This window comes from Pleurodeles waltl, chromosome 8 (genome assembly GCF_031143425.1).
Source record: "Pleurodeles waltl isolate 20211129_DDA chromosome 8, aPleWal1.hap1.20221129, whole genome shotgun sequence".
NCBI lineage: Eukaryota > Metazoa > Chordata > Amphibia > Caudata > Salamandridae > Pleurodeles > Pleurodeles waltl.
In genome coordinates, this window is record NC_090447.1 from 73,207,511 (window position 1) to 73,221,849 (window position 14,339).

General features: G+C 41.5%; 1 protein-coding gene across 1 annotated transcript in view; it reads left to right on the forward strand.

Moving 5' to 3' along the window:
- RNF121 (ring finger protein 121) overlaps window positions 1-14,339 on the forward strand; it is a 125,117-nt gene that overhangs the window by 53,460 nt on the left and 57,318 nt on the right. Inside the window, exons 4-5 of the mRNA XM_069203740.1 lie at window positions 5,361-5,515; window positions 9,463-9,570. Coding sequence (XP_069059841.1) covers window positions 5,361-5,515; window positions 9,463-9,570 — 263 coding nt within the window. The remainder of the gene's footprint in view (window positions 1-5,360; window positions 5,516-9,462; window positions 9,571-14,339) is intronic.

Below are 14,339 nucleotides of genomic sequence, written 5' to 3' on the forward strand. Positions count from 1 at the left end.
GGCCTGCAGCACTGATAGTGCCACCCACCTGAGTAGCCCTGTAAACATAGCTCTGACCTGCCGCTGCAATGGCTATGTGTGAAGTTTTAAACTGCCATTGCGACCTGGCCAGTGCACCCATTTGCCAGGCCCAAACCTTCCCTTTATCTACATGTACGCCGTCCCTAGAAAAGGCCCAAGGCAGCCCCATTGGCAGGGTGCAGTGTCTTTAAAAGGTAGGAGACATACTTGTGTGTTTTACATGTCCTAATAGTAAAACACTGCTAATTTTGTTTTTCACTATTGCAAGACATATCTCTTCCTTAGGGTAATATGGAGATTGCTTTGAATTATCTTTTAAGTGTAATTTCCCACTGGGAGAAGATGGAGTTGGGGTCTCTGAACTCACAATTTACAAATACATCTTTTGTTGAAGTTGGTTTTTGAACTGTGAGTTTAAAAATGCCACTTTTAGGAAGTGGGCATTTTCTTGCCTAACCATTCTGTGCCTCTGCCTGTCTGCTGAATACATGTCTGGGTCAGGATGACAGTCGGGCTGTTTGTGCATTCACTCTAGACAGCCACACAAAGTGAGCTGAGGTGTGCCCTGCATATACTGATCGCCCATCACCAGGCTGATGGGACTTCCTGAGCTACAGTGGTGGGAGGAGCTGACACTTGCACTTGAATAGGGCTGTGCCTATCCTCATACAAAGCAGTCTCCAACCCTCTGGGGTTTGGTGCCAGGATAGGGAAAGGCAAGGTCTTCTGCACTACAAAGACTTCTCTTTTGAAGTTTGCCTACTTCAAAAACAATGAATGGGTATACGTACTGGACCCTGGCCCCCACATAGTTAGAATCCTTGTGGACTGAGGACATTCTGCCAGGAAATAGAGCTGGATGCAGTAGGGGGGACTGGCCACTCTGCCTGTTTCTTTGTTGTGCTGGCCTGCTGCTTGCTGCTTCTGTCCTGGGACTGAAAGGACTGGACTGGTCTTGGCTTTCTACATCCTGATTCCAAAGGTTCTCCAAGGGCTTGGACTGCGCTTGCCCCCTGTTAAGAAGTCTCGGGAACATCAAAGACTTCATCTGCCAGTGCCTGGGCTCTTCTGCTGACGGTCCTAACTTTCCAAGTGGTGCTAACTCCAGTCCCTGGGCCCTTGGAAGTGCAAGCTGGTGATCTGAAGGAGAAAGTCCATGCATAAACGCGCTGCGCCAGAAGAATCAACGCAGTGCCTGTCTCGCTGCTGAAAAATCAACGCAGCACCTGTTTCACTGTGGTCCCATCAACACAGCACATCTGGATTTTCCACGCATCGTCCCTGGACATCACATTTTTCATCGACACCCCCTCCCCCCCCCCCCCCCGCAGTAAGGAACCAAAGCTGTGTGTCCAGAAATAGACGCATCGCCTTTCCTGCAAGGAAAGAATCGATGCATCACCTCTCCTGCAAGGAAAGAATCAATGCATCACCTCCCCTGCCAGTAAGGAACCAATGCATCGTTTCACCTGCGAGGAAAGAATGGACGCATCACCTCCCCTGCGCAGTAAGGAACCAACGCATTGCTTTGCTTTTGTGATACCTCACCTCCCCTGTGGCCCACATCATCTTTGTTTTTGATGCATTCTAGGTACTTTGTGCTAGATAAATACATCCATTGATTCCTATGGATTGAGACTTGCTTAAAATTTTAAAAAGAGATATTTTGACTTGTGTATGTTGGATTTTTGTCGTTTTGGTCTTGTTTACTCAGGGAAATATTGGCTATTTTTCTAAACTGGTGTGGAGTCCTTTTGTAGTGTTTACACTGTGTACTTTACACATTGCCTCTGAGGTAAGCCGGACTGCTTATGCCAAGCTACCAAGGGTGGGGTTATCTGAGCGGGTATCTCCCTTATCCTGACTAGAGTGAGGGTCCCTACTTGGACAGGGTGCAGACCACTGCCTACTAGAGACCTCATTTCTAACACTTTACATTTGCTCTCTTCATTTGTTGGCTTTCACCTTCCTTCATAATCGTTTTCTGCTTACTCCATCTTTCATTTACTGTCATCCGTGCCTGGTATTGCAAACTCCAGGCGATCAATTTTGATATGTATTGTACACTAATGCTACCTGGATTTCAACCCAGCCTGCTTTTTGCTTCTCTCCATTTTCTTCTCTCTAAGGTATTATTATCATATTTTTATGCTGTGAAAGTCGTCTACCTAAAGCATTTATGATAAAGATGAATACAGGCTGCAGTGGCAGTGGCAGTGGGTGCTTGAATGTCCCCAGGGAGACTTGCACTGATTGTGCCTTATTTAATGTTGTACGAAAAATCACTTGCATCCTGAGCAATGCTTACTTCAGATTCTCCTTATCTCCAGGAAGCAGCTTCTTCATAGCATCTCTACTCCAGGGTTATATCACCTATCTGCCCATTTAGCCCCAGCCTGAATTTTAACAATGTTTTGACCTTCCTGTTGGTCTAACGCTAACGATAGGTGGTGTGTTCACCTAGGTTACTGTAGTGACTGGTGGGGAGGTTATCTTGTTTCTCCTGTGACTCTGATGCCATCTTGCACATATTCCCTCACACTTGGCCTACAGAATATATGCACACTTGGCTTACAGAATATAGGCACACATTTTTTTTCTTAGCTCCTTGTTTTGGGAAACAGGCTGAAAGAGATGGACTCTGATTTATGTGAGTCTGAAACTCTTTAGAGGACAAAGGAGGGGTGCATTCTCTAAACAGTGTTCATATGATCTATGTTGCAAGGTTCGTGAGAATATAACACCTTGATCTTGGTAACTTGAACTGCTTACAGCTACAAAGGCTTCCATCCAAGAAAGTTACTGATCTGTGCATTTGCTGGAAAGGTAACCCACCAGCTTTGTAAGGCCAATATTCAACACTCAAGGCAGAGACTGCTTTCTACCGAGAGAATAGACTTTCCCAAGCAGTTGTAGAGAATCCGTTATCAATATGTCTCTTTCCTTTAAGCTATGACAGTTGCTAAGTGATTGCTATTACAGGAGAACTGCAAACCCAAATGTTGTCAGCTAAAAGTCAGGCACTACTGTTCCTTATTGGTACACACTGATGTTGATGAATTTGTAATAGATTTGCAGCAGATATGCGATGTGCGCCACTTGAAAGCATACAATATTCTGGTGGATGTCTGTGTTTGGCTTATAGGAGAATATTTATTCTGTCTGGTGCAGGTACATTTTTCCATACTCTGAATTTGTGGGTAGGATTAGGAGCTTCAGTTGTATGTATTTTATTTCACTTACATCGTCCTACTTTGCTTGTGTATTAAAAAACAGCCTTTTTTCGTAGGTGTTGTATGTGTGACTGGACACTTGGGTGCAATTATTGTTTTGAACTCAGTCCAAGTTTGTCTTGCTCCCGCCTCCTGGAATAAGCCTTGACTGCTCAGTGCAATGACGTTTATAGTTGAAGGTATGCAGTTGGAATAACTTGGGCAAACCAATTGAAATACCTGATAACCAGCTAAAGACCTAAAAATAAAAACATCTTACTCTCTTTTTCTCTCTTTTCTCTCTTTCTCGCTCTCTTTCTCGCTCTTTCTCTCACTCTTTCTCTCGCTTTCCCTCTCTCTCTTTCTTTCTCTCTTTCTTTTTCTCTGTCTCAGTCTCCTCCATCCCCCCGTCCAGAGCCTGCCTAGAAGTTTGACGGGGCCTTCAAAAGACTTAGGCCCACAAAGTCAGGGAACTCACCTTCTTACTTTGGTAACTGAATTCTAGTAATGCACTTTTTAATGTCTCTAACTGTGGCTTCTTTTGAACAGTTAATAAAAGTGCATGCATTTTTTTTCCCTACCAAAACCTTGATTTTGAGATGTTCTTTCCCTTGCAATATGCTTTTATTTTATTTTTTATTTTTTTAAGGATTCGTACAAAAATATGGATACTGAAAATATGTCAAAATATTGGTGGATGATATGTTTGCAGGTATTTTAAGGTTGTTTTTGAGATCATAAATACATTATATGAAATAATTTTACAAAAAACATTTTATTATGCCTACCTCAGACATGTACTAAAATAACATACTTAGCTTTTAAAGTAAAGTAGCCTTTAAATAATAATTTCAGTACATTTACCAAACCCTTACACACCTTCAAAATGCCTTTCCTTTAAGCATTGCCTTAACAATAGGCTAAAAACATGACATGCAAGAAACAAATAAAATTTGTTTTAGCAGATAATCTTATGTCAATATTAAAATTTTAAGCCATCTTTAAAAAGACATTAAGTAACGTTATATTGAATGGCAGTAAATCTCAATAAAACGTGTGTCATAGAACATATAATGCAACCCAAGTTAGAACTGTTTAAGTATCTACAAGTATATACCTACATTTTTCATCTAAATTCTTTAGAGCTAGCCTTATAAATGAGCACAGTACTGGCTTTACACTGGAGCACATATTGTGGATGGAATCTCAACGAGACATTTCAGTGTCATAATGTCACCTTTTAGGCTCAGTATTACTTATAAGTATTTTACACCAGCATGGAATCGATGTAATTTGGGAAATGTTGAAAAAATGTTTTTGCCAACTTGCAGGATTATGTAGAAGACTGCAAGAGAGGTCATTATGTACACCTTATGTCTAATGGTGGAAATGCAATGCCATCAATTAGTTCTGCTTCACTTAGAATACATGAAGGAGTGACAAGTTCTGGCTGGATTGTCATGTTTTTTCCATGTCATAATGTGGCCTGCAGACTGCTTATTTCTCCTATTTAACAGATATTTATGCTAACAGTAATGCATGCTGGGAGATGGGTGCACATGCAAGACATTTACTACAAAAAGGAGTAGCAGCCATTTTGTATGAGTGGAACTGTAAAATTCTCACTGCAGACTTGCCATTAAGAGAATGTGTAATTTCTAGTGGTCACATGTTGTAAAGCAAATTAGTATTGAATATTTAACTATCACTGGCTTCATCCGGTAAATATTGGTCTCCTATCAAACATTTGAATGCAATGTTGGTGTGTTGATATCAAAGCAGTTAGCTACATCCCTCGACTAGCAGTGTGCTTATATTGAAAGCAATTATGGAACATGAAAACATTGTTAATAAGGCAGACTGTTCAGGGTAAGGCCAATGTGTGAAAGAAGGTGTGTGCTGAGGATGTAATGAACAGAGGCTGTGTTGAAGGCTAGCATTAGCACAGGTTGACATTAGCACAAGCAAAATAATATACTATATGGCATCTTGCAGCAATAATGTTCAGTCACATTCTGTTTATCGGTTCCCTCATTCTTTCATTGAGAGGTGCTGTGTCTCATGTGGTGCATGCAGCTTGTGGTCTGAGTGAGACGATTAAAAGGAACGAGTGTGCTCTTCTTTCAGATGGTTACCCTGTTTCAGATGTGGATCGTCCCTCTGTATTTCACAGTCAAGTTGCACTGGTGGAGGTTCCTGGGCATTTGGTTCTTCTTCTCCATCATTACGGCCTTTATTACTTTCCGAGCCACCCGCAAACCTCTGGAACCAACAACCCCCAGGTGAGGTTAAAAAAAAAAATGTACATTTGAGTTCTCAATTTTTGGCAGTGATAACACTAGAGGCTGATGTTAATAGGTGCAACCTCTGATATATAGGATAATGGGTGTTGCTGACAGGTTTAAATATGTTTTATTGTCAGCAGGGGCTGTCGGACAGTGCATGAAGATTTTGGGGTACGTAATCAACTTAGTTCTTGTATAGGAGAATGATTGATTTTAAAGTAAGGAGCCAACACCTCATATATAAAGGCTCTCGAGTATACAGCTTGCATCCCTTGAATGGAATATATCTTTAAAGTTTTGTACATGATGCCATAAAGACAGGATTTATACACACACTATTGCAAGAGCTTGTCAGTCCAGCTCCTCTCTTCTGCTAGATGTGCTCCACAGTAAACTGTTGTGATTCAGATGGCTCTCTGTTCAGTATATATGTCCTTTCTGCTGGGGTACTCGGCAAGTACATAAATGCAGAGACCCAGTACTGCCTGTTCCTACCAGAGCAATATGAACACCCTGCAGCTCACCAGTCATCCAAGTCAAGGCGCTTACTAGAGCTACATGAGGTGTTGCCAACACGTCCCGGTAGAGAGACGCTATGCCAATTCCAAGCAGTTTGCCAACCTCTGAAGGGATTGCACAAGGTGACCAAGAAGTGTTGTAAAGGTTGAAATGCTGAAATGGAGTTTGAGTTATTTGATAATGCACTTAAAGCTGGAGAGAATTGGGTATTCAGGCCCTTTCTAAATGGGCTTGCTTAGAGGTTTGTCTAAGTTCTCTGGGAAGCTCATTTCAAAGTTTCACCACAACCACTGGCAAATGTTTGTATCCTATATGCTGTTGACAGTATTTCTGCCATCCGCCATCTTACTCCCTGTTGATCTCAAATATCTGTCTGTAGATAGCAGATAATTGGAACAGTCCAATGTACTGGACCCAACCCAAGCATAAATTGGTGCATAAGAGTCATGCACTGGAATTGTTCTCAACAGGCTGACAGTGTAAGGCATGCAAGGTTAGGAAAACCTAGGAAAGCCTACAACAGCACATTAAGCATGATTTTGTACTTTCTGCAAGCAGCAGACTCTTATAGATGAAACACCCACTTCCAGGACTGGCCACGGCTATTCCTTCGAGGATTACTGACATTTCCAAGCAACTTCAAGAGCAGTCTCATCCTGATCATCTAAGACCTGTTCAGTCTTGATTCCTCTATGGTTGCCATGAATCTTTCTTGATGGACTCTAGTCTGGCAAAGGCCTCCCATTCTCCAGTGACTTTAACAGCCATGAGCTAAATGCTTGAGAGCATCCTAAAAAATGAGCTCCTCGTGGTCCCTTAGGTTTCGAGGGCTATAAGTATTCTGAGTAGTGGTCTCCAGTAGCATTCTCTGTATGTGCACCATGTAATATATCTGATAGAGTATTCCCACTGGTTGCTGAGGCACAATTCCAAGTCCATCCTTTCTTCATTGGTTCAAGCTTGCAGTGATAGATGCATGCACATAACCTTTTGATGCAATGTCCCTTACTGCCGGTCTCCCAAATTGCTAGGTGACAGCACCTTAGCAGACACCCATTGTAGGCTTCTCCGCTCCCTGTACAAGTGAAAAGAGCATGATGAACTATTTGAAGTCTCGAGTTCTCCAGCCATATAAGCCACTTTTCTGCCAACCTGCACTCCCCATGACCTTGGGTGGGCAGGAATCCTGGGTTTCTTGGGAACAGCCTAATGTTGCACTGAATAGGGTCCTTTCTAAATGATTTGTCAGATTCTGAGGGTCCTCTAGAAGATTAGAAACTGCACAAGATGTTCAGCCATCTTAGTGACTCCTACATGGCCACACCATTTTGTTTCTCAGACTGGCGTCATCATGTTCAGAACATGCACATCTGCCCTGCCACATTTATGAGAACTTATTTTTAAATGCCCATTTAAAGGCACCATATCTCTTTTGAACAGGGTGTTTTACAAGTTTCCTTGCTGAGAAATAAACAAAAAATAAGGAAACATGAGGAGCTAGGTACCACAACCTTATCAGTATGGCAACATTCACTGTATCTCTGAACATTGTTGCGCTATCTTTCTCTCTTTTTCTCAATGAAATTAGCGCATTTTAAGCTTTTTTTTTTTTTTTTTTTTTTTTAGTGAAAACAAGCCTTCTTTTTTATGAAGTGTCAATACCTTAGCAATGAAGATATTCATGTTTTTCATGTTATAGTATCCTCATGCTCTTAATGTTGAAAAATGAGCAGGTAGAGCTGTGAAGGAATGAATCCACACCTGGGAAGTAGAGCAAGAGCTGCTCATTTCAGAGTTCTCTGTGTAGTAAGGTGATCCCTGACATTTCTGCCATTTAACATTGAGGGATAGAACATTTGCATTGTTCATGCAGGACTACTTCTGTGTGAAAGGCCTTGCAGCAAATGTATTTGCTAGCAAGATTATCATCGAAACACTCCATGTCGGGTAGACAACTAATGTCAAGGCATAGGTCGAAGAATCATGTCATAGAAGATGTGCAGCAAGCTTTTTATCCTTCCACTTTTACAGTCTGTACGATTATATGATTCAAAGATTCCGCCTTGGAAGACTACATTTTTTCTTGCCACTCCTCTGGTAAGAAGGCCCTTAATCTGGTCTTGTCTAGCAAAGAAGCATAAACTGTTCTTCACATGTGCAAAGTACTCTACATTACCTTGGTTAGTTACAAAGATGTTGGGTAGATTTTCAATCTGCCAGTACGTTTTCCTTCCATTTTTTCATTCAAAGCTGTATACTTACCTGCAAAATGAAACTGTACATCTTTAGTTTTGTTTTTCTTAAGATTCTCAATGCTTTATCTTACATCCTTGAGGAGTCGTAGTAATGCATTGCCTTTTATGCATTGTTAGAAAGACAGTCTGGGCTGCCATGACCAGAAATATTGGCACTTATATCTCCGTCTGTTACTCTTATGGAGTCTGCTTGATTTGGACAGGCTTTATTCACTTTCCACCAGCTACAAGGCAGTGTTTGTGGCTTCCAAAAGACATGTCAAAATCAAAACTTTTATGGTAGCCATATGGCCTACTTTTCATGCCTTCTCCAAACATAAGTCCTGCACATCATCTGTGACTTAACCCTGGCTGAACACTTGGTTGTCCTTTTTAGTTTGTAGATATCTATGTTTGTTTATCCTGTTTATGATTACTGTCTGAAAGTGTGCTCCAACCATTTTATTTTCGTACGTACTGTTTGTTTCAACGTGTTGTAAAATATGATAAACAGGACTAATCAAACATTATCGTAATAGATATTCAGGGACCTTTTACTAATTGCTTTTACTGCTTCGTAACACCCATCCCTACTCGCATAGGTGGTGCCACCTCTGTCCCTTAGTACGGAGTCTAAACTGTAGATGTGATGCTAGTGAAGGGAAGTATGGTACACAGATAGACACATGACAATGAAGGCCTATACCCTAAATTACATCCACTGTTCTTTTTATGAAGATATGAAGTAAAATGTAAGAAACTCAGAATTTACGTGAAACCATTTCTTTTCATCAAAATAGCTCTCATGCATTGATTCATATACACTATCACATTTTTCCTGTCACTTTCTGAGGATTTTTGAAAGAAAGCCAGAAGAATGCCAAGTGCACCTGGTTGTCTCAAGATTTATTTTCCCTATTCTCTGTGTCTGATGTTATCACAAGTGGTTAATAAAATGATCCTTGTGACTTATGTGCTGTAGAAAATCTTTTTTTGCTTCCTTATGGATGCCAGAGCATCGCCTAAAGATACAAATGCAAAGGAACTCTTGTTAATGGTAAGTTGTATGTTCTTTCTGTTGCGCAGTTCATCCTCATTTCTGGCTAACTCCTGAGCACATTGTTCAATTACAATCTGTGTCAGAAGCTGCTGCCTGTTTACTCTCTGATTGTTCTTGCTTGTTTCTTACAGGCTTGTGTATAAGTGGTTTCTGCTTCTGTACAAGATTAGCTATGGAACCGGCATTGTAGGATATGTGGCAGTCATGTTCACACTTTTTGGGCTTAATTTAATATTCAGGTGAGTAAAAATCATGAATAAACTGATGAAATATGAGAGGGTGTCCAGCTATTTTAGATGATTTTTTCTGAGATTATTCTGTGCACTCTAGGATCAGTCACTGGAGTGTTTACTGTTAAATTGTGTACTAATTCTGAATTTCAGAGAAGTGTTTTATAACTCCTAATTTAATTATTTTTATTTTGTTTCGGTATGAAAAATCATAAAAAACGATCCATAATAAAAATGAATCTTAGGGAACTGCTATGAAATACCCCCATGACCAAGTATAACATTATTAAATTACATTCTCCAGTGGAGACTTAAATCAAAGTTTAAATTATGAGTAACAGATTCCTCTTGCATAGGAAGAGGCCACTTTCCTTCAAGTAGTTAATACCCAGATTCCAAAATATTTCCATCATAAGCATTGTGCCATCTCAGAGTTCCCGTCATACAGAATATAGAGAATAAACATTAGGTAAAGCGCTTCTGACAGAGTGCACCAACTTATTAAGAGTATCCAGCTCCTGAGATGTTAAGGTGAGCGACGTGGCACTGCTATCGTATCAGAGGCCATTTCTGTTCATCACTGATGATATCAATTCTTTCCTGATGTTATTGTGCTTTTCACAACATCATAGGGAAAGAGCATTATGTCCAACTCCAAAGAGTTTAATCCAATACAACGTATTATTCTCTCTCTCATGTCACACACATTGATTAACTAGCAATGATAGCTGGATTATTTTTGTTTTATTTTATGGAATCTGTGAGGTATACAGTTGCAGGTATCTATCAGCATTACATTACTGGTAAGCTTTCAGCCAGTATAAGAGATGAAAGAAGGTCTCTGTGTCGGAGGACCGATAAGAGACATGACCATAGAAATTGAAGTATTTGTGGATGTTAGTGTTGACTTGGCTGAGAATCATCATCATTGTGAACAGTGACTGATGTACTGTGTTAGACATATTCACAATGATCCATGAATATGTTGTCATAGAGGCTCTAATATTACTGCCAACATCAATGGATACTGGACGACAACAATCAATGCACTGTAATTTTGAAGATGAAAGGTTGATTTGTCTACCCGGTATCTAAGGGTGATGTGTAACCACAGTATGACTAACGTTGCTTCTTATCAGGATCATGACTTTGAGGTTTTGTCCAGAGCACCCAACAAATCTTTCAGCTTACATCTTCAAATCCTTATATAATTACATATTTCTGATGGATATTTCTTTGTGCAAATTGCTCAAAAGTTGAATATCCCCAGGTTCCACATTGGATATCTAATCCTTTCCGTAGGTCTCCTCTGCCAGTCCGGGGCCCTGGCTTCTTCTCTGCACCAGAAGCAACACCAGGGTGACCTCATTGGACCATCCATCCTGGGACACTGATTTCACTTCCCTTTTTTTCCCCTCTACCCTTTTAATGTGGATCCAGAGTTATTCCCCTCAATTCTCCTCACTTCCAAGTGTTTTTTTTTATTGAGAGATAGTGTGGACATATAAGCCTGGCATTTCTGATGGATACAACTACCTGTGGATTCCTCACCTAATGAATACTCCCATGGCGCCAGGGATGGCTCACTCTAGCCCACGCGACGCCGTCTGACGTCATACAGGCAATAAGAGGTCCTCGCCGACGTGCCGACGTCAGTACCAACATTTTTTACGTGCATGAGAACAACAACCCAATGCAATGAAAGAGCAAGGCAACATCCCATAACATTGTAAAATACACAACATTGCAATAAAATGGCTGTAGATTTAATATAACTCTTTTTTTTTTTTTTTTTTTTTTTTTTTAAACCAACAAATATATGCAAATCATGTATATACACAAAGATATACAGGGAGTGCAGAATTATTAGGCAAGTTGTATTTTTGAGGATTAACTTTATTATTGAACAACAACCATGTTCTCAATGAACCCAAAAAACTCATTAATATCAAAGCTGAATATTTTTGGAAGTAGTTTTTAGTTTGTTTTTAGTTTTAGCTATGTTAGGGGGATATCTGTGTGTGCAGTTGACTATTACTGTGCATAATTATTAGGCAACTTAACAAAAAAAAATATATACCCATTTCAATTATTTAATATTACCAGTGAAACCAATATAACATCTCAACATTCACAAATATACATTTCTGACATTCAAAAACAAAACAAAAACAAATCAGTGACCAATATAGCCACCTTTCTTTGCAAGGACACTCAAAAGCCTGCCATCCATGGATTCTGTCAGTGTTTTGATCTGTTCACCATCAACATTGCGTGCAGCAGCAACCACAGCCTCCCAGACACTGTTCAGAGAGGTGTACTGTTTTCCCTCCTTGTAAATCTCACATTTGATGATGGACCACAGGTTCTCAATGGGCTTCAGATCAGGTGAACAAGGAGGCCATGTCATTAGATTTCCTTCTTTTATACCCTTTCTTGCCAGCCACGCTGTGGAGTACTTGGAAGCGTGTGATGGAGCATTGTCCTGCATGAAAATCATGTTTTTCTTGAAGGATGCAGACTTCTTCCTGTACCACTGCTTGAAGAAGGTGTCTTCCCGGAACTGGCAGTAGGACTGGGAGTTGAGCTTGACTCCATCCTCAACCCGAAAAGGCCCCACAAGCTCATCTTTGATGATACCAGCCCAAACCAGTACTCCACCTCCACCTTGCTGGCGTCTGAGTCGGACTGGAGCTCTCTGCCCTTTACCAATCCAGCCACGGGCCCATCCATCTGGCCCATCAAGACTCACTCTCATTTCATCAGTCCATAAAACCTTAGAAAAATCAGTCTTGAGATATTTCTTGGCCCAGTCTTGACGTTTCAGCTTGTGTGTCTTGTTCAGTGGTGGTCGTCTTTCAGCCTTTCTTACCTTGGCCATGTCTCTGAGTATTGCACACCTTGTGCTTTTGGGCACTCCAGTGATGTTGCAGCTCTGAAATATGGCCAAACTGGTGGCAAGTGGCATCGTGGCAGCTGCACGCTTGACTTTTCTCAGTTCATGGGCAGTTATTTTGCACCTTGGTTTTTCCACACGCTTCTTGCGACCCTGTTGACTATTTTGAATGAAACGCTTGATTGTTCGATGATCACGCTTCAGAAGCTTTGCAATTTTAAGAGTGCTGCATCCCTCTGCAAGATATCTCACTATTTTTGACTTTTCTGAGCCTGTCAAGTCCTTCTTTTGACCCATTTTGCCAAAGGAAAGGAAGTTGCCTAATAATTATGCACACCTGATATAGGGTGTTGATGTCATTAGACCACACCCCTTCTCATTACAGAGATGCACATCACCTAATATGCTTAATTGGTAGTAGGCTTTCGAGCCTATACAGCTTGGAGTAAGACAACATGCATAAAGAGGATGATGTGGTCAAAATACTCATTTGCCTAATAATTCTGCACTCCCTGTATACATATATATATATATATATATATGTATATATATATATATATATATACATATATATATATATATATACAAGTATCCATATATACAACATCTATTGCAACCTTGAAGACCAAGAGGAGCGCACTCAAGGATTACTTGGTAAGACCAGAAAGGCAACGGGGAGGCGGGTGGGACCGTGAGGAATCCACAGGTAGCTAATGTATCCACCAGAAAAGTCGTTACCGAAGGTAAGTAACTCGTTCTTCTGACTTCGACTACCTGTGGATTCCTCACCTAATGAATAGAGTCCCAAAGCAGTACCACTCCCGGTGGTGGGTGCCGAAATGGTCAAACCAAGAAATCCTGCAGCACTGACCGTGCAAAATGGCCTTTCAAGAATCTGAGAACAATAGGGGATTTAAATAACGATGGTTGATCTGGAAGACAAATGAAGGCTGACAAAGCCGACAAATAACCCTTAATGGTAGCCACTGCACAACCCTTCTGCGCTAGAGACAGAGCAAAAGACAAAACATCCGACAGATGAGCATGTAAGGGATCAATCTGTCTCTCCCCACACCACATAAAAAATTTAGACCACCTATTAGCGTAGATAGATTTAGTGGCGTGTCGCCTGGCCGCTAATATAACATCCACTACATCAGGCGGGAGAGGGAAGAAACTCAGGTTGCCCCGTTCAATCTCCAGGCATGTAGGTGTAGACTCTGGAGGTTGGGGTGTAAAACCTGCGACTGCAAGAGGAGGTCTGCCCTGAGAGGGAGACGGAGCGGAGGGCACAGTGAGAGTTGGAGAAGGTCGGAGTACCACACCCTCCTTGGCCAATCCGGAGCTATTAAGATGACTTGGGCCCGGTCTTGGCGAATCTCAACACTCGAGGAATCAAGGGTATGGGGGGAAACGCGTAAAGCAACTGGTCGCACCAGGTTATCAGAAACGTGTCCCCCAATGCTCCCTGCACCGGATACTGGAGGCTGCAGAATAACGGACAATGCGCGTTCTCCCGAGTGGCAAACAGATCTATCCGAGGAAACCCCCACATCTGGAAGATTAAACAGACTTGATCTGGATGGAGACGCCACTCGTGGTCGGCCGAGAATTGGCGACTGAGACTGTCCGCACGTACATTCAAGATCCCGGCCAAATTATTTGCTACCAAGCAAATCTGATGGTCCTTTGCCCAGGACCATAGTCGAAGAGCTTCTCTGCAGAGAAGGTACGACCCTACTCCTCCCTGTTTGTTTATGTACCACATCGTGGTAGTATTGTCCGTCAGGACCTGTACCGACTGACCACGAAGGGAAGGGAGGAAGGCCTTGAGAGCCAGACGTACAGCCCGTAACTCTAACAGATTGATATGAAACATCTG